Source organism: Plectropomus leopardus, chromosome 20 (assembly GCF_008729295.1).
Source record: "Plectropomus leopardus isolate mb chromosome 20, YSFRI_Pleo_2.0, whole genome shotgun sequence".
In the NCBI taxonomy this organism is placed as follows: domain Eukaryota; kingdom Metazoa; phylum Chordata; class Actinopteri; order Perciformes; family Serranidae; genus Plectropomus; species Plectropomus leopardus.
The window spans coordinates 23,432,020-23,454,464 of NC_056482.1; the positions used below are offsets into that span (position 1 = coordinate 23,432,020).

General features: G+C 40.9%; 1 protein-coding gene across 1 annotated transcript in view; it reads right to left on the reverse strand.

Moving 5' to 3' along the window:
* Positions 1 to 377: 377 nt before the first annotated feature.
* The window catches only part of whrna (whirlin a), a 165,291-nt gene continuing 143,223 nt past the window's right edge, over positions 378 to 22,445 (reverse strand). Inside the window, exons 8-12 of the mRNA XM_042509509.1 lie at positions 18,718 to 18,792; positions 16,579 to 17,161; positions 15,484 to 15,650; positions 11,428 to 11,550; positions 378 to 991 (exon numbers count right to left, since the gene is read on the reverse strand). Coding sequence (XP_042365443.1) covers positions 809 to 991; positions 11,428 to 11,550; positions 15,484 to 15,650; positions 16,579 to 17,161; positions 18,718 to 18,792 — 1,131 coding nt within the window. The 3' untranslated portion in view covers positions 378 to 808. The remainder of the gene's footprint in view (positions 992 to 11,427; positions 11,551 to 15,483; positions 15,651 to 16,578; positions 17,162 to 18,717; positions 18,793 to 22,445) is intronic.

The window sequence follows — 22,445 nt, forward strand, 5'->3', positions numbered from 1 at the left end:
GGATCGGTGCCCGTATGTAGATTTACACCATACACATTCCTTTTTTGGTGTCTGATCAAACCAATATGAGCATGTAATGTGTACTGTTGTTCGCCTGACATGATATTTTTTATTTTAGGGTGGTAATACGTAGACAGGCCTGTAGCATCACTGAAAAAACGTGTAGAATCCTATATCACCAGGACGGCCTGAATTATCATCATCTTTGAATATATCACTATATGCTGATGATGCAACAGAGATTACGAGTTTTTATAATTCATATAGGAGTATCTTTATGTGTACAGTATATATGCATCTGTATCTACATTTGTTCATTTTTACATATACAAATCCAGGCTTGTAAAGTCGAGCGTGAATCAGTCTTAGATGTGCAGTTTTCTCTCAAGTAGAAGCAGAAAATAAATTAAAATAACTGACCGGTGGACGCGGGAGTGCTATGAGAAGTTCCTGATGGATTGAAATGGTTTAAACTCCACAAGTTTTAACACTGAGAGAACAAAGAAAATGTATAGGTTTCACTACTTTTTTTTTAGTGCATAAGGTCTCACAGTGGGGAGGTAACACGTTGAGGAGGATCCTGAACGAAGTCCACGGCGGAAGTAATACCTTGTAAATTTGAGTATCATGTATCCAGGATGGGTTTTTGAAGGGCTCAGAGATCAGTTGGTGGTTCGTTTATGTCTATTTAAAAGAGTTGTGCCATTTAAAACAATAGACAATTTCTCCTTCTCACGCTGTCCTCGAACTCTTCATCACTTCGCGCTGCCCCCATCGTCATCATCCGCACTCCTCCTCCTCCTCTCAGCTATAGCGCCACGTTGAAGTCGGTCACCAGGAAGTCCACGTAGTCCCTCTCTTTGGTCTTAAAGGCCTCAGCGATGAGGCGTGCGGCGTCCCTGTGCTCGCGGCCCCTCATGGTAACGCCATTTACCTCCAGGATCACTTGACCTACCTTCAACAGGCCGCAGTTATGAGCCGAACCGCCCCTCTGAGAGAGCGAGAGAGAGAAACAGACAGACAGAGAGAGAATACAAATTTTAAGGTTAGTTTATCTAAAAAGGGACAGTGCAAATTAATATATACAGAAGGTATAAAAAAATGCCAGAATTATCTGTAGTCCCTTGGCCAAGGTGTTACACAAGGCTTCCTAGGAAAAAAACAACAACTAGCTGCACATACAAGTAATTTAAGAAAAATCACTTTTAGAAACTTCACTTTTAGACACAAACAAAATTCACAGGTGGTTGTATAGATTATGAAAAATAGTCCTCCACTGCTCTTAAGTGTGAAAAGAATCAGAATGCCTTCCTCTAAATAAATAAGGAGTTTATGGCTGCTCTAACACCTTTACTTTGGTTTTTGTGGCTCTGACCAAGGGGAAAAAGAAATAACTGCTCTGCTCTAGTTTGTGTTCACACTGACATATTACAAAAACAACTGTGAGCTGTAAACATGAGGTGGAATGGACTGACAGGTAACTCAATGACTGATGGTTTTGGCGACCTAATCTTTCATTATCAGCAGACCGAAAACTAATCCTGGTGCAAGTCGTAATGCACTTTTTAGCTTTGTGTGTTTGTTAATCTTGTCTGATGTCACAAAGAAATGACTGATAACGAGTCAAGACTGCGAATGGATCTCGTGTATCATAAATAGTGACAAACAGACAGAAAATAGACAAATAGATTTCGTGTTGTGGCATAGTTTTTGTGTTGTGTCCCTCTTTTTCTCACTTGTAATGGGGAGCTGCCAAAGAATACAAAGCAAGGCAGAAGCTCAACACATAAGGGAAAAATTCTGCACCTACATGATGATGCATTTTTGTTATTATGGCTGACAAATGATCTTGTACACACTGTAACTTGCTGATCTTGCTGATTGATCTCATGTTGTAGATCAGGAGATCTGAGTTCATAATCAGTCAATGATTTAAATAGTAGTTTAGCTTGTGCATTTCTGCTGCAATCACAGTGTTAGTGGGTTTTACTTTAAAGGTGTACTATACAAGACTATCGATTACTGTTTGTACACAAGCTCGCCAGTGTAAGTGAAAGTAAAAGCTTTCCCCAGATTCACTCTCGTTTGGCATTTTGTCTAGCTAGATTTATATCTCTCCAGGCCATTCTCACTCCAAGCTTGTCAAATATGTCCACTCCGTCAGGGCTTTCTGCGTATGAGCGTGACACTAAAAGCCTCCTTCAGTGTCTCCCTGGAATGCAGCTGGATGGCATCAGATGAGAATGAACTCGGACAGAACCTGACACGTTATCATACGACAGGAGGCGGCTGGACGACACCAGCTGAGTCTTTGTGCCACGGCCGGACAGAACTGGTTGTGTGTGCATAAAATGCTGCAGGACAGTGTCAGGTTGCTTTGTACTGTTGTGTAAACATAAAGACTTTGCAGCATCGTCCCATCATGTGCATTTGTTGACATCATGGTTGCGGGATCCCAGAGCATGAACAGCGGACGCGGAAGGATACCTCAAACATTGTTGGTAGACGCGGAAGGCAACTGACAACAGAGCGGCACCATGTGACGAGTTGGCATGAGAGCATGTTTCAGGTTGATTTAGGAAAGTAAGGAAGTACAGGCTGAGGGCAGATTCTGTGCAGCAAAATACACTGCCACACACTTCTAGTGAGTCAGTGATGATTAAGAGGAATTACTTCTTTGTTAGTCCGTATCCTGTTTTTTCTGAAAACCCTTTGTGGTATATCTTTAACACTACAAACAAACTGCACAAGTGAGCCATACCTTCTTTTTAAAAATAGATCAAACCGATTAGCTGTGAAGCCCCGTAAAGCCTGATACGTGGTAGGACACTTTTTAGTTGTTGCTCAACAGAAACTGAACTTTAATTTTAATTTATGCCCTCCAGGGGTGTAACTTGAAATTGTCCAGCGATGCTTTTTTTCTGTCAAGCTGCAGTCATCAAAAGTGTTGAGCAGCCCACCACAAATCTGGCTTTAATCTGTTACGTTTTCACCTAATGAGTTTTGACAGCTGAACCTGCAGCATGTAGTTCTTTTCATTCTCGAGTGATATTTTTGTGAATGAAAATTTCCCACAAATTGAGCAGAACAGGCAGATTGCAGGTCGGGGGCGTTGTTTGTATGAATGATGTCATTTCACAAATGAGCATCTACTTAGGAACAGGTGGCATTTGTCAAGTTGAAATGAGCAATTAGCAAAATCTGACTCAGAATATTGAAGAAAGTAGAGGCGAGAGTACAAAAATGCTCTTGCCTGAAGCCCAGTAAATCTACTGTAATGACTGATGTACAAAAATGTCATCCCTAATAAAAAAAGCAAACCTAGCAGCCCTAACCAATCTAATTCATAAACAAAAAAACACAAAACATCTCCTTCCTCTTCTTGTACAACACCAGGAATATATAAACACAATATAATTTGAGAAAGCATGAAAAATTCAATATATGTGATGTAATAAAAGGGACAAATGTCATTTCTTGTTGCCGTCTTTGTTTGGTTGAAGAAATATAGTTGTAGCTCATTCAAACAGGGAAAATCTGCTTTACTTTGCAGCAGACAGAATATTTTTCATACAGGCAGGAGCCTGATGGGTCAGCACATTTCACCTAGAAAGTATTGTTTATACTTGGATGAAATCATCATGGCCAAAATCTCCGAGGTAAAAATGATCATTACATCCAAAAACATTCCTGTCAAAAAGAAGTCCACTTATTCCTGCAGCTCAGAGGCCCTGAAAAGACTTTTACGAGAGTCTCCGATCCTTCCTTTTGTTCTATTACACCAAAGTAAACGAAGTCCTCTCAGTACCCAGGCTGGAATTTAAACATCATGCCATAAATGTGACAGGGACTTCATTAGCACATAGAAATAGAGTCGCCCTTTTAACAGAAAAACACATTCAGAGCTGCACACACAAATAAATACACACACACACACACACACTCCTGCAGTCTGGCCCTCGGAGCAAACAGTGGAGGCTCAGCAGTAAACGTCTGCAGCCTCGTGCTTTCAGAGAGAAGTGTGTGATCAACAAAATGAAGTATTTTCTCCTGACTGGCAACACTTCCCTCTTGCAGTTACATCCTCACAAATCTCATATATGAACAGAAGAATGCTGCCTGTTATTGACACCTGGAGACATGCACAGGACTGCATAAAAAAACAAAACACACAGGTCTAAATTCTTGACAAAGTCTCAACTTTTTGGCAGTGAAATCAGATGACATGCCCCAAATAAACTGCAGACCTAACAAATCCCACAAGTATCAGGAAAACTTCAGCATACTTGTCTGACTGCTGAACAGAGGTGAATAGCTTTGGTGTGAGGTAAGCATGTGAAGCCTCTCTCTCCTCTTAAAAGCTCTTTCCACAAAGTTAATCCTCAGCATACTTGATGCCACTTCTGCAGCCTCGTCTCCTAGAAATTACGTTAACCTACAACTAATTTAAAACGGCAAGTATGTTTTTGAGGGAAAGGTAACGTTGAGCGAATTCCGTTTCGTGTGAATATTATGAGGAGATGTCGCTAATTAACATACCTGGCAAATGGCAAAAATGCTGATAGTGCAAGGATTGGCACAGTGTTCACTGACAACATATTTAATTTGTTTTCTGTCACAGTGTTGCTGACATTTAAAGTTCAACATATCTGGTATATACATACAAATGTTATGCACCTGTGTCTTGCAGAAATGTGCAATGCAAACATTTCCTGAGAACTGGATTGCACACTCCTGCACTTTTATGTCTGCCATTCACCCAGATCTCCTCTTTGTGAAACCATAAATGTGATTTTTCACTTAGTAAAAGAAACATTGTCTCTGAGCATAATCCAGGCAGCGATTTCAATGTCACCTCATTGTAACTCTAAGTGAAATATATACATAATTTCAAGGAGACAGGGTTGCCTTTTGTTTTTCCGAAGCAAACCAGAACAAAAAGTCACATTTGTTCATCTTATCTGCTTCTCCTCTGAGGTCACATGCAGAGGACAGATATGAGTGATGGCGTCGTGGCTGCTGTTCTCTCTCCGGTCTGAAGTGGAAATCACCAGCAGCCTCCACATTTACAGTCAGAGTCAAGCCTGCCCTGACCAGTTTTCGTCTAAATTACTTTCATTACACATTCAATTTGGACGTCCATTAACAGCATTAAGTGCCTGTGCAAGAAGTGGTGTGGTCTTTATGTTAAGAGGTAAAATGTAATGGCCTCTGCATACCTTTTGTAACAGTGCAATTGCAACTTAGGCAACATGGCAGACGGTGGATCAGCTGATTGAGCACGGCTCCGTGTTCATGATTGCCTCGTGATTGGCTGTGCCACCCTGAACCGACCACTTTCTTCTCAGCCTACTACCCACACTAACAAGCAACAGCAGAAGTCACTCAGATAAAAAGAATGTGGGCGGTTTTAGCGATTTCCCAGTCAACTCTCTCCTTAAACCTGAAACATACTGCAGCCGATAAACCTGCTGTACACTACCTGCCCAGCACCAAACAGCAGACGGACACAGTTAGTGACTGGCTGGTGAAAGACCTGAAAAACAGTAAGCAGTGTGTGATGACAAGACAGGAGAGTTTATATTGGACTTACAGTGATCAGGTAAACAAAACCCAACTCCAAATGATAATGTTGCTCTGTAGCTGCTGGAGGTTTGTTTGCTAACATGTCAGCAATAGCAACTTTATATAAAAACTGGAATTACTGCAGTATTATGCCTCGGAGCACCAGCTAAGGTTCTCTTCCAGTTTACATCCATGTCTGGGAAAACTAGGATGATTCACACACATCTTCAACCCGGCAGCACAGACGATTAATACAATCAGCACAGTTTTCAAGATTAGTGTCACCAATTCAGTATAACCTCATTCCCACTGCACAAAAAAACTGCTGACATCTGGCTTTTTAATGCAATGAGAATGCGTAAGATCAGCATTCACACCCGGGCCAAATAACTCTGCAGTAGACATGGATTTTATCGCCTCAGACTCTGAGCATCGGTGGGAATACAACACCCAGGTACACACGGTAATTTCATCTCCTTGACCAGCAAGATGCAAGAACAGGCTGTCACTAATTACCGTCCGTCTCATCCTGAGGAGTGTTAAAACACGAGACGGACATCTAAGGCGGACACAGTCACAGTGACCTTGTCCTTTGACCACAAAAATCGAATAAGTTCATTGTTGAGCCAAAGGGGACGTTTCTGCTGAAGCTGAAGAAATCACCCTAAGGCGTTCTTAAGATAATGCGATCACTTCAATGGGATGTACGTACAGGTTTACTGACAGACAACCTGGAAACCTAATGCCTCTGGCTACGGCCATTGTCGGTACAGAGGCATTATGATGAAATGTCAGAGCAGTGTGTTTGTCATCTTGTTGGGGAGTTCTTCTGCCAGAAACAACCAGAAATGAAAATACTCTAATGCTGCTTTATTAAAAAAATGAAAAATAAATCACAAGTTCCACATTCTTGTGGTCTAGTTGTTTTTTAAAAGCACATCAAGTAAGACTGATGTCTTCTTGTCACTTCCATGTTCTCCTGCCGCCTCTAACAGCTGACCTCATTACGTGCAGCCTCGATGGCTGAAAACACCAGCAGTGCCTTTCAAATCAGGACCGCATCATCACTGAGCCTACAACAATTACCCCGAGCTGGCTGAGCGGTCGTCATGATCGGAAGATGGCAGTGATAACGGCCTGTCGCTTCTGGAGGGGTGATGGGGACTGATAACGTTCGGCCGGCCAGCAGCAGCTTACTCATCTGCACTTCATCCTCAGCAGCCATGATTGAGGTGACTTGAGGCGAGGGCCCTTGTGCCCAGAGAGATAGGAAATACAGAAGCGAGAGGTTTGCTGTATCACGACTCGGCTGCACTTACATCCTATACTGCAGAGAAATGATATCACACAGGGCGCTGGCTTTGATGTGATCTGTCCCCAGGATAAAACCGATGCCCATCGGATAACCAGAAACTAAATTAATGGGATTTTTTAAAGCAAATGTATCATTCTGATGCTCGGTCCTGAGGTTGTATGCCTTGCTCAAGGGCCTAATAACATTGAGTTAGCTTTCCCCAGCTGGCAAAGTTTTCACAGCTCAATACTCCGCCTTTGAAACTGAACATGTAGAAAGTCCTCCCCTGTTTCTGTAACAAGTGACCTCGAGGCCACCATGTTATTAATGACTCTTAATAACTGTGAGGGTATACAGTTCTATTGTTCGGGGAAGCAGCAGTGGTGTCATGTGGCTTTGTCTCACTTTTGATCGATGGTGTTTGCACCTCAGCAAACCAAAGGATGGATGAAATCTATGCGATTCCAAAAAAATGGAGCGCTAATTAGAGACTTAGCAATAATTTGAACCTGATTAAAATTTCAATCTATTCGCCTGATTGGTTTAAATGGACTGTAACTCTGTTCGAATGAGCTGATGAAATAAATTTTTACCTTGTTTCGGGCAGCTTCACTGGACCTTGCCATACCACAGTGAGAAAGCACCAATTTCCTCCGCTATAATCCAATGCAATTAGCTGCCTTTCTATTTTCATTCGTCTCTCACTCGAGTGTCTGTGAGGTTGAGAGGAAGTAGTTATGGGTCAAACCATTTCAGTGGCTTCATCTTGAGCGTAACTTTCATGCTCTGTGTGCATATGTCACAGAATATCCCGAGCTGATGGGAGGTTTCCCTGACTTTCACAACAGTAAGGAAATCAGCTGAATGTACTCACAGCTGCAGCGTTTCATGAAAAGTGACAGTTTTCTCTTATCTATCGGTAGTTTCATTGCTTTATTATAATTATTGTGATTAACAGGATGCTTTTTTTTAAACATACAAGAACCTCAAGCTGTTTATCTCTTTAACTGAGGCTATATTTGACCACTACGATTCACTTACATTGTTATGTATTTGCCGAAGAGTACCGAAGAGCTGATGCTTAACAGTTATGGAACATGTAGCAATGAAGCAGCTCTGAAATAAAAACAGCCAAGCTGTGTTTCTCGCTTCAGGAGACAAAAACACAAACACACATATCAGATAAATACAACAAGAGAACCCAAAATCCTATCTTCTGGCATTTGTTGAGGGATTTGTGTCTTGAGAACTGATGGGAACAACTGCAGCTTGGAAACAAAAACACATCAGTTTTTCAGCCCAATGTATAAATAAATTTATTTTGAAAAGAATGCACGTTAGGAGGGTACATTGACACACCGCCCCTGACGCTGGAAGGGTACCTAGCAGGTCACATTTTGACGTGTTGGGCCACCGACCTAGCTTCGGTATTTGACAAGTTAGGAGTGAGAATGTGTTTAAAATACCTGGTTTTGGTGGCTAAAAAGCCTCATGAAACACAATTTTGTCTTGGTAAAAAAACAACTGTTGTGGCATTATCTGTGAGGAAATGCAAAAATGTCTTGGTAAAAACAACTGCTTTTCATGGCTGTATTACAGCAGGAAACACAACGTCTCCCTTATAAACAGCTGCTTTTTGTGAAACTGGAAACGTAGTGACGGATTGCTAAAAAACACTCATATCTGGTGGCTTAAAAAGCTGCTAGAAGATACAGGGATGACTCCTTAAAAAAACACCACTTTTGTTGTTTGTTGGGTTCAAACAGTGGTTTACAGCTTGCCAGGCGACGCCATCAGCGCGGTGCAACGCCATCAGCAATCCCCTTTACCTCCTGATAACATAGTCAACATATATACAATGTCACTTTTGCAAAGCTGATGTGATACGTAACGTGCTAATGTAATGTATCCGAGGTTTACAGACATGTAAAATGCCAGCTTTTTCTTCTGGCGAACAGGCTGTGTTTACTTGGTCTTAATGCAGTCTTCCCAACAACAAACTCTCCACCACCTACACAGCCACCGAACACCCAAACACTGCCCCCACCAACAACACCTCACCTCCACTTCCTCACCTGTACAAATCCTCCTCGTCCCTCTCCTCCCTATTAACACTGCTCTCACTTTTTTTTGCATCCTTCACTCACACTTGCTGCCCTTTCTTCCAGTGCACTCTTTGATTTTGAATGTGCTGATTTCCAATCCTTTTATCCCTCCCCTTGCAATCAGCAACCTTTTTTTATTTCAATCACCACCTCTGTGGAGTGGGAGGCTGACAGGCAGCTTTGAGCGGGGTGTGGACTGGAGTCTGTAGCTGCTCTGATCTCTAAATTGTAACTCCCTGGCTTCTTGTGGTTAGGAAATGATTAGTGCTACAGATAGTCCTGAGCTTATGCAAGGCTTTGTTGACTTGCAAATTACCATGGCAGACAGATACATGCACATCCAGTCACAGTAATAGCTTTCCTCAGAGGGGAGTCACCTTGTCAATTTCTGGATTTCACTCGGTATAGTCAGATCTGGATATCCAGTATTTTTTACGTACAAATGTAAAATCTTTTGCTTTAACATGTGTGATTCTATTCAGGCTAACCATAAACATAAACATATCTGCGTTAAAGCCATTAGCTTTGATATAAAAGCTACTCTATAATCCCCCTTAGGTAATGCTGCTATTATTGCCAAACATCAGCGTCATACCAACTGCCTCAGACTGAAAAAGCAATTGCAGTGAATTGAGTGTCAAGGCAGTCAAGCCTTTTCATAAATGCCATTAATGTTAGAATCATCTCTCTGTGAGCCCCAACGAGGACAAGATTAGCCGGAATCTCAGTGTGAGTTCAGCAGCAGTGTGAATCCAAATACCTTGAAGGACATCAAATCCCATCTGGAAAGTGGGCGCGTGGTACCAACGCAGAGAATGAAAGGAGGCACCGATGATATAATAAACACAGCTGACAGGATGAGGAGAAAACAGAGCTGACTGCATGTTAAAGGTCCCATAATGTGCTAATTTTTCAGATTCATACTTATATTTGGGCTTTCTACTAGAACATGTTTTACATACTTTCATGTTCAAAACACATTTTTTTTTACTAACACCATCACCGTGATTGAGGCTCTCACCGAAATGCTCCGTTTTAGCGCCTGTCTCTTTAAGCCCCGATTAAGCTCTGATTTGTCAGTGTTTCAGAGTCGTCCGCATTTTCAGGGTCTCTGCACCATCATTGCAGCTGGGGAAATGACTGTTAAGGCACTATAGCAACACTTTTTATCTTTAAAGACTTTTTCATTGGGGCACTCAGTAGCTGAGTTGGTAGAGGCTACATCCTCACCGCTGCAACTGTGGGTTTGATTCCGGCTTCAGTCTTTTGCTTCATGTCATCCCCTCTCTGTCCTCCTTAGGTCAATGTTAACTTCCTGTCAGCTAATGTTGTTCACATTTCTGTCCCTCCAGAAGTTTGTGGTTGTTTGTGGGGTTGCTGTAACCTGAAATGCCTGATTTTAAGGCAGCTTTTCTTGAAAACTGCAATGCATGTTGGAATGTTTGTAGGAGATTTGTTTGTAATCAAATTGTGGGGGCAAGAGAAAATTGCAGAAATACTGTAGTTGCTATGCTGTCTCTGACTCAGCCTGCTATTATGAGCATTCATTCAGTATTCAGTGCATTCAGTGTACCACAGAGTTAGAATCTATGTTTGATGGCAGGATCGCCGACGATCATCTGTTGCTGCCGTTCAGCACAGCGCTGACGGATGGTATCCATGAACCACACTCCTCCTGCTCTCTCTGCCCTGCTAGCAAATGGTTTAAAACTCTCTGTTAACATGTTAATAACCACAGACTGCGTCAGCCTTGTCAATGTGTGTGTGACTGTCCACATAACTCACTCTCCTGCAGCCACAGTCTCACGATGAACAGAGAGAGTGGGATTTTGGAGGGGTTGAGCGAATCAATATGCTATGAGTAGCTCTTTTAAATAGTCAAACTTGCAGTAAAGTTGCAGTGATCAGACTAAATTGCATGGCTGTGCAGAATGCATGGTAATACGCTGAATTTGTGTTGTGTTTGCAACAACAAACAACATCCTGGAGGGACTGATAAATACTGCAACACTTCCAACAGCAAAGACAAAGGGACACATTTAGAGTTTAAAACAGTCTACAAAGTATAGTTGTGGCATCACAACTTCACAGAAGTCTTAACGGCTTGTTTAAACGTACATACTGTGTGCATTTTTCTTTGGATTGAGCGTTTAAATACTTCCACAGTATTTATATATCATGAATGTCTGCTTTATACAACGACACGGATATTGCCATAATTATATATTTAATGTTTTTACAAAATTTGTTTTAACATTTTTAGGTATTGTTTTGTACTTTTTATTCTATTCATTTTTTATTTTATGTGCACATTTTTCGGTCATTTCTTCTTAAGTTGCTTATTGCCGTTTTCCCATAATTTGGAAAGAAATCAAGGTAATTGGCTTAGGTTTAAATGGTTATGTAGAAGCGAGCTCATGCAGGTACTACTTTAAACATCATTTTGTATTCCTCCTGACTCACCTGTATTGTGACAATCCGTGGCAGCGGCTGGCGAGTGTTGGCTCCACCTTCAATGGCGATGCCCAGAGTGCTGGCACTCTTTGCCACCCTCACTAGTGTCGAGGTGGGCTCCAACAGCCCCGGCTACAGTAAAAGAGAGAGGAGCACAAGTTATAAAATAAAAAAAACATCACTTATGCATATTTATAAACCTATTTATAACATTACACAACCTCCCTTTGTGCCACTGTGCATAAATATATGTTTCCGCCTTTGTTTATCAAAGGAAGAGCTTTGTTTTGTCTGAGCACACACGCTCAAGAGGCCTCTCAATGGATTTACACATTCATAAAGGCCATGACTCTATTAACATGTACATACTCAATCCTAGCCGCATATTCATGAATGTGCAATCAGGTTTAACAGCTTCACAAGTCCGAGGACAGAAGATATAACCATTTAAAAACTATTTTACTCACTTTTAACAAGGGATCTTTGCAATTGTTTTTTATTAACTAGTCAGCTCTCATAAAGCTTCTCCTCCACCAGCTTCTAAAACCCAATAAGGGATCTTTTTCCTGGAGGGGTTTCTTTCATCAGTATTATAATCTAAAAACATGCTCCTGGGATTATACGTCCATATTCTATGATAGATATCAGTGATCAAGTGGCTCAGAGGCATAACATATAACTACAGCATTTCCACTTTAATTCTGGACCTTCATTTGTTGCATGTCATACACTGAAACTCTCCGTGCCTCATGTTTTCTGTAAGGGGTGCACTGTCAGGAGACGCAAACCGGGCAAATATCTCGGTCGCCTGATGGCCACTCATATTGGCACAATTACAAACTGCCTTAACTCTTTGAAAACTGAATCGATATCAGTTTTCTTGTGGTGACCTCAGACGCTTTTCAAAGACATTTAAACCTTTGAAACCTGAGCAAATTGGTTTAATTTCATGCTTTTTATTTCTCCGTTTGAAAACATGAGGAAAAAAGGCCTTGAGCAACTTGGCAAGAGATGTCCCACAAATTGCAAGAAATTATGAAAAGGGGACAAGAAAATAGGTTTTCAGAGAGAAGTGAGAGGGAAAAGATTTTTTGAAAACCACCTTTTACTTTAACCTTTTGCTAATTTTGGATAATTTCTTGTTAATTTGTTATTTTCATGTTGTTTTGCAAGGAACCAAGCCATTTTGCTCAGGTTTCAAAGGGTTAAATCTCCCATTAAGGCACCCCAGGTCCAGACTAGCTGCCCCCAATAAAACCTAAGGAGGGCCCTTTTAAGATACTTTATGACCTCAATGGAATTTAATTGACCCCAAACTTCTGGATTGCCACTGTTTTCTAACAAATAAAGGCAAAATGGCCCCTAAAAATAAATTAAGAACAACTATTTATGCAGCACAGGATATTAACATTTTAAAGCTGCAAAATTTTCTTATTTTGGAAATATTCCAAAGCAAGCCAACAGACACACATTTACACCCAAAAAAGTTTAGAGTTCATAACCAACATGTTAGCGATCAGTTTCTTATTTATACATCAACAGACACAGAAAAACATTAACATTTATATATCGCTGATTATTTTGTTAGCACTAAAATCTGGGGTAGGCAGTTAGACTCCGACTTTGGGCAATTACAAGTCGTTCTCAGAGAAAGCAGCTAACAGTGATGTATTTTACTGCTCATGAACTGCAGTCAAACTGTCAAACTAAGCATCGCTGATGAAATATGAATCATTATTCGGTTACTGAATTGACTATTTCTCACTTCAAATGTTTTCAGAATCATACTTAACTGTACTGTTTAACTGTAAAGTGAGAAAGTTTGTACTAGGCCACCATGTTGGAAGCAGTCGAGCTGAAACTAGGCACCTCCCACCAGCCGGAGCAAACTATCTCAAATTCTAGCTGAACAGCACACTATAATATGTTCTTAAAATTCATGATTCATGTTTGATAAGTGCGGCCTAGTTTGGCAGTTTGTCCGAATTTCATGAGCAGTTATTGAAAGCTGTGTTAGAGACTCTGATCAGTATTTTTTTGTGATTTGGGCTATGAGGAGGAAGAGGAAAATTACCTCTTTCAAAGACTATCTGCTTTGTGCATTATTGCTAGGATATGGTGACAGTTAAAAATACTACCTTGTCACATTTGCTTAAAAAAAATACCTACTGCAGCTTTTATAACAACACATCCCTAAACCACTGACATGCTGCTAAAGCCTCATTTGAGCTGTAGGTCTTGAATGTTAACCAAATGCCTTTTGTTAAAACAAGTTTAGTACCCACGACAACAGACAAACCCGACTCATTTATCTTGAAATATAGACAAATGAATCCCAGAAGCATGTTTTCGCTTGTCAGAAAAGGCCAATAAATAAGTAAAAACACACTCAGCTACAGGCTCCAGAGGCCAGTGAAACAGCCAGCAGAGGGGGCTGAACTTTCTTTAAATAACACAGTACATGGGACAATTTTGCGTAGAGACCTATCTATTCATTTTAACCCAAACAAGGATTTATTTCTAACCTGACCCAATAAATTATTTTCTGGCAGAAAGCCTGAAAGGCAAACTTCTCCCACGCCTTTTCTGAAACATGATCAGTAGCTTGCAATATTTAACTTTTACACACTTGCTCATCAATCCCCACTGTTCTGCACCAGTTAATCTGTTGTGTTTTGACTGATGTAATGAGGAGTAGACGATAACGAGGCTTAAATAAATGTCTTATTTTAGTTAATTTAGGGAGGTTTTATGAGCACATCCTCCGTCTCTGTCAACACACTCAGGAGTAAACAGACGATAAATGCTCTACTTGTACGCAATAAAATGCAGCTTTTTATGATACAAAGTTGCCTTCAAACTTCCTGCCTAATAATTCTTAATCTAAAACAGACACTGAATCTAACAGCCCTGTTGTCATAAAAAATTAGGCTACTCCCATCCTTACTTGTTATTTCTTCCATCAATCAATAAGAACCAGAGATACACTGCAGTGAGCGATGAAACAAATGATGGATCATGTGACTGAATGAATGGCGTGAGTGAGAAATAAACAAATGAGTGAAACAAAGGAAACAGTCTGTGTGAGCAGACAGAGGGAGGAGAGAAGAGATCACGGTTAGCTTCGAGAACAGATTCAGGAGGAGGATTAGTAATAAAGTACAACCATTTATCAACCTGCAATTAGTGATTTGTTTGTCAGCTGACGGACGAACGAACACACACACACACACACACACACACACACACACACACACACACCTGTACTTTCCTACATGTAAAGACCCATAGTGATTTAACAACCTATTTTCCAAAACCCCCCAAAGAAACAAACAAACAAACAAACAAGGGAATGACCTGACAAAAAGGTTAAAAAATGTTAATAATAAAATAGAATAAAATATTTCTTTTTTCCCTGTAATATTATTTTATATATATAAATAATAATAATAATTAGAACCAACCATTTTTAAAAAAAATTTCCATAGTTTTTTGATGATTTTCTAATCATTGCTCTCTTTCTGGCATTTTTCAGGACATTTCTTCCCAAATTGACGATTGCCTTTTACATCTTCTTTTTGAAAGAAATCAAACCAATTTGCTCACATATAAGAAGCTTAAATGATTTTGAGAGTCATCTGAATGCAGCATAAGAAAACTGATGATGATCCAGGTTTCACAGGGTTAAAAACAAGTGGCCCATTAACTCTAAAAAAGCCCCTTGAAGGAGTGAGGACTCAATGAAATATCCTTGCTTTCCAAAAAATGTTCAAAAATTCCACTCACTTTTTAAAAATGTCCCCATTTCCTTACTCTTACTCTGTAAAATGACCTCATTTAAACCAAAATGGTCTCAGTTTCCAACTGATTTGTAACTTTCCAGAATCTCACTTTAATTGGTCCTCACAAAGACTGAAATACAGCATGTGCACACACACACACGCACACACACACACACACACACACCTAAACTAGCTGAAAACATTTCTCATTCCTCAGAGTTTAACAATGAATCCAGTCATCAATCCATGTTTGTCTCACAGCTGCTCTGAATCAACCCCTCACCGGTTTGGAGGGTTTGTCCCCCCCGCCCCCCTGGGTGTCTCCGGGGTGGCGTGTGCGTGAGGAATGGGGACTGCTGTCTTTGCTGATGTGTCCTGACTCAGCTATGTCCACCCCGCTGTCCTCGCTGAGGGTCTGGCCGCTGTCTGACAGCTGAGACAGGGCACCACCTGGGGGGAAGACACATGCCATGATGATGGAAATCTCAACTCACCATCTACTTTGTGTCCTTCAAACTGGATTATATGAAAGCAATCCAACACTTTTTTGGTTTTAAACAACTTCTACTTCAACTTTAACAACCCAGATTTTTTGATTTGCCCTAAAAAAGATCAGATTTTAAGATTTAATACAAGATTAAAAACCCATTAAGATTAGTGATGTTTTGCATAAAACAGCAATCGTACTCTGTGTTCTGGGTAATTGCTCATTTTACCACATTAAGCCCAAGTAAACACATATTTGGAGAGATTATACAATACACATCCTCTTCATAACTCAAAATGCATAATTCCTCTATGTATCACAGAAACTGACAAATTGAGAAATTGACTTCGAGTCTGCCCAGTATCAGTAAATTAATCAGAAATGCTGTATCTAATCTGAATATGTCATAATTACCATAAACACTTCAAAGGAAAATTTAGGTAAGAAATTCTACTTTTTCCAGTTCAAAGTTCCTATGTATATGCAGCTAGAGTCCATGAACACATTTAGAATAGAGACTATCTTTGTTATAATACACTAAGTTGGTGACTAAGGAAAATCTTGCACTACAGAATCAATTTTGAAAAAAGGTCTCTGTGAAACAGTCTTATGAAAAAAATTGGACTTAGTTTTAAGACTGATTTAATATATTTTATATTTACTAAGAATGTTAAAACAAATTTAAATTGACCTCTTGTTTTTATTGTATATATTTCTTAAACGACTTTATATTTTGTGTGAACAAAGTACATTACATTTTGAAGTATTTGGCTGTCGAACATAAGGCTGTGATATCTTTAACATCCTTTTTAACATTTCAAATAAATTTCTTGCCTTTTCTGGTATGTTAATTCACATACACAAACTAATTTGGAGCTCTGTGTCCCTCACCTCGAGCTTGGGGCAGCGGCCGCACCTCGTTGACGTCCGGCTCTGCGTTGGGCCTGTGAACCTCCACTGTAACAAACTGCTGTTTAGAGCCAGGAGAGGAGGGAGAGGCTTTGGACATGGACAGTGGTTTAAGGGGCAGCAAGGGGGGCGGAGGAGGTGCAGGGAGCGGAGGTGGAGGTGGAGGCGAAGGGGACGGGGCAGCAGGTTTGGTGGTTCTGCCGGGGGACTGGACTCTGGGGAAAGGGCCGATGTTGTGCTGTGTGACCATGGACAACTGAGCAGAGGTTATCTGCTCTTTCTTGGACGGTACCGAAGGGTCTTTCTTTCTGATGACCGCGTAGTCCCGAGACGGGTCCCTGGCGTGCTCCCGTTTGTGGAGTTGTGAGGGCGGGGCGGGGGCGTGTCCTGGCTCTTTGCTGTGGTTGTGAGAGGTCGGGGCTGTGAAGTACAAGCCTGAGTGGGAGGACTCGGACGAGGGGCATTTGTTGAGCTGATCTCGTCTAGTCGGGCGCCTCTGCACCCCGGGTGGGGGCGGAGGCTTGAAGGAGGGGGGGGATTCAGCTGTGGCGGACTGAACGTCGTCCTAAAGTGAGAGGATATATTCATCATTGATTAGGGGTGTAAAAACGTCTTCTGGAACAATACACCACGATATGAAATGTGACCAGACTGCATGAATTACGGAGCTAGAATATTTGATGCAATGAATCTGATCAGCAGTGATTCTGAAAATGTACTAATTTTTGTTTGCATACATTAAATGCCAGAGGGTGCAAAACTATTTAGTGTATTAACACTGTCAGACATTTATGCTACTGCTCAAATCCTAACTGCCTCAAAATCAGTTTAATCAGGATTATACGTGGACTAATCTGCAAAGGAACTTAAACTCGGACGCTCTTCCACCATTACGGCTGTTCAAATGCCTTATTATTATACCAGGTGCCCCGTAATGTAATTTTTGTATGTTGTGAGGACCAAAAACAAAATACCAATAGCAGTTTATGAGCAAATAAGTTTTGGTAATTTGAGGGAAACAGTCCTTTAAGAAACGATAAACAACTGCAGATTTGACATCCAAAAGGGGATTAAATAAGTAATTTTACAGCCAAAGTGGAGCTGGGTAATATATCGATAGTATGTCAATATCGTGATATGAGAAAAGATATCCTAGGTGTTGTCTTTTCCTGGTTTTAAAGGCTGCATTACAGTAAAGTTATGTCATTTTCTGAATCTACGACTGTTCTAGCTGTTCTTTTATTTGTCTTCACCCTCTTAGTCATTGGTTGCATTCTGAATTTGTGCAGAGGAAATACATTAAAAGCAAAGTTCAAGCCAAGTGCTCATTTTCTCTCACCCGTTTCCACCCACACAAGTGTATTACAGACCCAGTTTACCACCACAGCTTTAGTGACAATAACAATCAACTTGAAGACAAACCAGGTTGAACACGTCGCAGCTTGTTGTTCGAATCCAGCCCGATCCTGTGTTTCAACGTAACTCAAACACAAACTGAACAGTGGAATGAACACTGAAACATGAGTGGATTGAAAGTGTGTGGAAAAAAAGACATAAAAGAAAGTTTACAAAAGAAAAGTAAAGTATGATTTGAGTGGCGGGTAGCTGCTGGCAAGTGCAGACTAAAAGCTTTCTCCTTGACCTCCCTCTTATCTCCTGCTGTTGGGGGTAAACAGATGAGACCTCTGGATATCTCTTGTTGCTTCGGAAACTTTTCTTTTAACCTAAGGTGCAACCGTAAGCTCTCTCTCCTTGCAAAGATGGAGAGGTAGGAGTGGAATTGGACTTGCCAGGAGTCCGACAGTGATCAGTTTCTGCTCTCCACTTTCCCTACAACAAAGAGAAGATGAAGAAAGGCTACACCGGCACTTACTTTTACAAAGCTCTACTTGTCTTTCTTTCTCTTGTTCTCATTTGGTGGAAACACTTGTTCCGCTCCACCTCAGGCTACAATACAAAGCCTGCAGGGTAGCTACGTCTCAAGTACCTCCATCTGTCCCTACCTCTTCTTCCCGTTTTTAAAAAAATACAATTTTCTTCCCACCCTTTCTCACTTCTCCCCTGTGTCGTATCCATCTTTATCAGGCCAAAGCAGGGGCTTTCTCTGCCTGCCGGGCTCACCAGAGAGATGTCGGTTAGCAGCGTGTTCAGACTCTCCGGAGGATCCTCCTCATTACTCTCCACCACGCTGTCATTCTGAGAGACGCAGGAAAGAAATGGAGGAGGAGGGACGTGAGGTGCAGAGGTGAAAGAGAAACAGGGGAGAGTGATGAAAGAGACAGAAAAACAGAGAGGGAGGGAGGGAAGAGAGTGATTAAAGTGTGAGACAGAAAGCTTGTGAGCAGATGTTAAACACAGATGTGTGTTTGTCCCCAAACAAATGCCAAATTAGATTTGGTGGATGTTCCATGTCTCCTGGAAAAAAAGGAAAGACATCAATATCTCTTTGCGTTTGCTTGTCAATCTTGAAGTTTATAAGGAAGACAAGCAAATAAGACACACACACACACACACACAGCTATCATGTCTTCTTCCACGAACAAAAAGAAAAACACACATGCCGTGAAATCGATAGAGAACCATCAGCTGAGTTCAAAGCAGGATTTGGCAGCTCAATCCCACCGGCATGGTGGAGAGGAGTTAATTTGGGGCAGATCTGTGAGTGATTTCAGAGCAGAGGAGATGAATTCAGAAACATTGCCCTTCATTTAACTCTGTCACTAAACCAGAAACCAAAAGCCCCATCAATTCAGCTTAATTACCTCGTATAGCCGCATGGGGAGCACTTACACACAATTTATTTATCACAGGGGTCAATCGACTTTTTACATGCACAGACGCTGCTCTGCAGTCAGAGCACGCTGCCTCTCTGTGTATCTATGATCATGTTTATCTATAGCTAAAATCCACAGAGTGTGTGTGTGTGTGTGTGTGTGTGTGTGTGTGCAAGTGTTTCTCACCCAGGAATCATATCAGGCAATTCTGCAGAACTTGATTTATGTCCACTGCCAACCCTCAGTGCAAATGCAGGATGTAGTGTGATTTTGATGTGTTGTGGGGAAAAATAACAGTATGGAGGAGGCGTGGAACATGTTTGACTGCTGGGATCAAAGGTAAAAACATCAACGGAGGTTTCAGGGCAAAATCAGCCCTGCATAGTTTGTTATAGTGGAAAAACAACTGATCCTGTGACACTTTTTGAAGAAAAGACAAGAGTGTTGCAATTTTCGCTCCTTCTCTTGCATAGTTATATATGCGTGAATCACAATCCGTATCAGGTTTATTTGTCACTTCCACGATACACACTCAGCATACACTGGAGCAAAATACCGTTTTCCACTGATCAAGGTGTGAATTAAAAATATTTTTAAAAAAATCTGCAGCAGTTATTGATATTCCTGATCTTGGAGGTGTATCCCTGTTTGACCCTGAAGTCCCTGTTGACAGACTGCAAGCTGTAATTAGTTCTACGTGAAGTCTCTCAGCAGGAATTTACAGCTGCCATAATCACTAAACTGACACAGTGACCATCTTGAAAGACAAATGATATACAATCTAAACCAAACACACCCAGCTAGGCTGAACATAAAACTCTGATTTATTTTATACGAGAAGCAACAAATGACTCCTGATGAGCATGACAGGAGTACAGATGTTAAACTGCAACAACAGTGGAAGAAACTGCAATGACAAAAAACCCTGATCTGCCCACAGATAGCTGATTATGAAAGGTCGTCTTTGGATCTTTTTTGGAGCCAGAAGTGACCATAACTGGACGAAAGGGTGGAGATTTGGAGGAGCAAGGGGCAACCATGCCGTTAATGATTCACAACTTTAAGCTTTAATAAAATGTAAATGGGTGAGTTTAAAAAAAAATCCCCCCCCCCCCCAACGGTTTCCTGGAATTTTGAAATTAGGTATAGAGACCAAAATTGTTTTTTTTTCTTCATGCCAGGCTGTTATTATGTTCATTTCTGCTGTAAAGTTGCTCATTTTAACATGGAGGTCTATGGGGGTTGACACACTTTTGGAGCCAGCCTCAAGTGGCCATTAGAGGAACTAAAGCAGCAATATTCAACTTGCAGCCCATCCTGCCGGTTGGTCCCCAAACCACTGAATCACACTGGGATTTTTTTTTTTTTTGCTTCTGTTCATTTAAATACGGTTCCAGAGTGCACAGAAAAGCATTAAAATTGAGTTTAGTGAGTTGAGTATCACTTAACAACAGTTTTTGGGCAGCATCAGTGGTAAGTTTAGCACTATGTAACGGTATGTGCATATTTGATCTCATCTGGTCTGTTAGAACATGGCCTGAAACACAGATGCCTTACATTTTTATAATCAGTATCTGACACATAATCAATGTTGGCTCTTTAATTAGGCTTTTTAAAAATAGTTTAAGTTGCCTAAACTAACCATATCTCAAACAAACTGACATGTATAATTATACTGAGAGGAATTATCTGATAAAAAGCACTGAATCTTAAAAAAACATAATTCATGAATGCAATCTGAGGTTTTGCAGAATCATCCAACAGCAACATTGTTAATCAAGCTGCAGCTTTGTTTGTGTGTCAGTCTCCACTATATATGTGTGTGTGTATGTCCATGTATTGGTATGCAGTTGACTGTATACCTGGCTTTGAGCGTGGTTCAGAAAAATCCAGTGTTGTTATTCTCACAAACCCACCCAGTTCTCTAATCTGCTTTACACAGCAGTGGTAGCAGTCACCCATGGGTCCAAACAACACAAATAGACACACAGACACATGGGTAGAATAAAGACCAAAATACACATACACACACACACACACACACACACACACACACACACACACACACACACACACACACACACACACACACACACGCACACACACACACACACACACACACACACATGTAAATGTCGCTTCCCTGAGGGGAAAGCAGAATGGCAAATAAAACCCATCAGAGGCATCTGAATGAGAGGGACGGTTTGGTGAAAAAATCTGCAGACAGTCAACAGCTTATCTCCGCTGTCAGCTTAGACACCGTGTGTATGTGTGTGTGTAAATGTGTGTGTTCATCTGCGCAAACAGTCATCTTCATGCAAAACCACACACACTTGGATGCTGACACATTTACTACATACCAACACATGTGGCTTTGAATTGTTGGCATGTGTGTAAGCTGAACTGAACAGAAAGCTGTCAGGAACAGAGGAGGAGGGATGGCTGTCATTTCAATTTGAATTAAATCCTGATCAAATAAAAATGTAAAAAAAAAGTGTGAATTTGGTATGCTTCACCATCTTAAAGGCTAAAGCTAAGTTAATGTGCTTTGCTGTGGCGAAAAGCATTCAATTACTTGACTGAAACAACAGTTTCCTCTGTGGAGTGGCTGTGGTATATCACTACAGTAGTAGTAGTAGCAGTTAATTCATACAGGCTAATCAACCCCACAAACCTGCCTCAACTTTCATATCAATGTCTTTAAAATGATGTAGTATATACTTTTAGGGATGTTTCCAGTGGCTTTTGTGCCACAAACCATGTTGTTTTTTTAAATGACCGTCACTTTTTTTCACTGGGGAGAGTGCCATCAAATATTGTTTCATTAAACTAAGATTTCACTGCAGTTCCTGCTGGGATAATGACATGAAAAGTGTTTTTTGTTTACAGAGATATTGCTGTGTTTCAGCCAGGATTTTGTCACAAAGGTGGTTTTTTGTTTTGTTACTGTGATATTGCTGTGTTTCTTGCTGGACAGTGCCACGAAAAGCAGTTGTTTTTTACTGCGACATCACGGCATTTCCCACTGTGATTATGTCTTGAAAAGCCTTTGTTTTTTGCCATTATATTACTAAG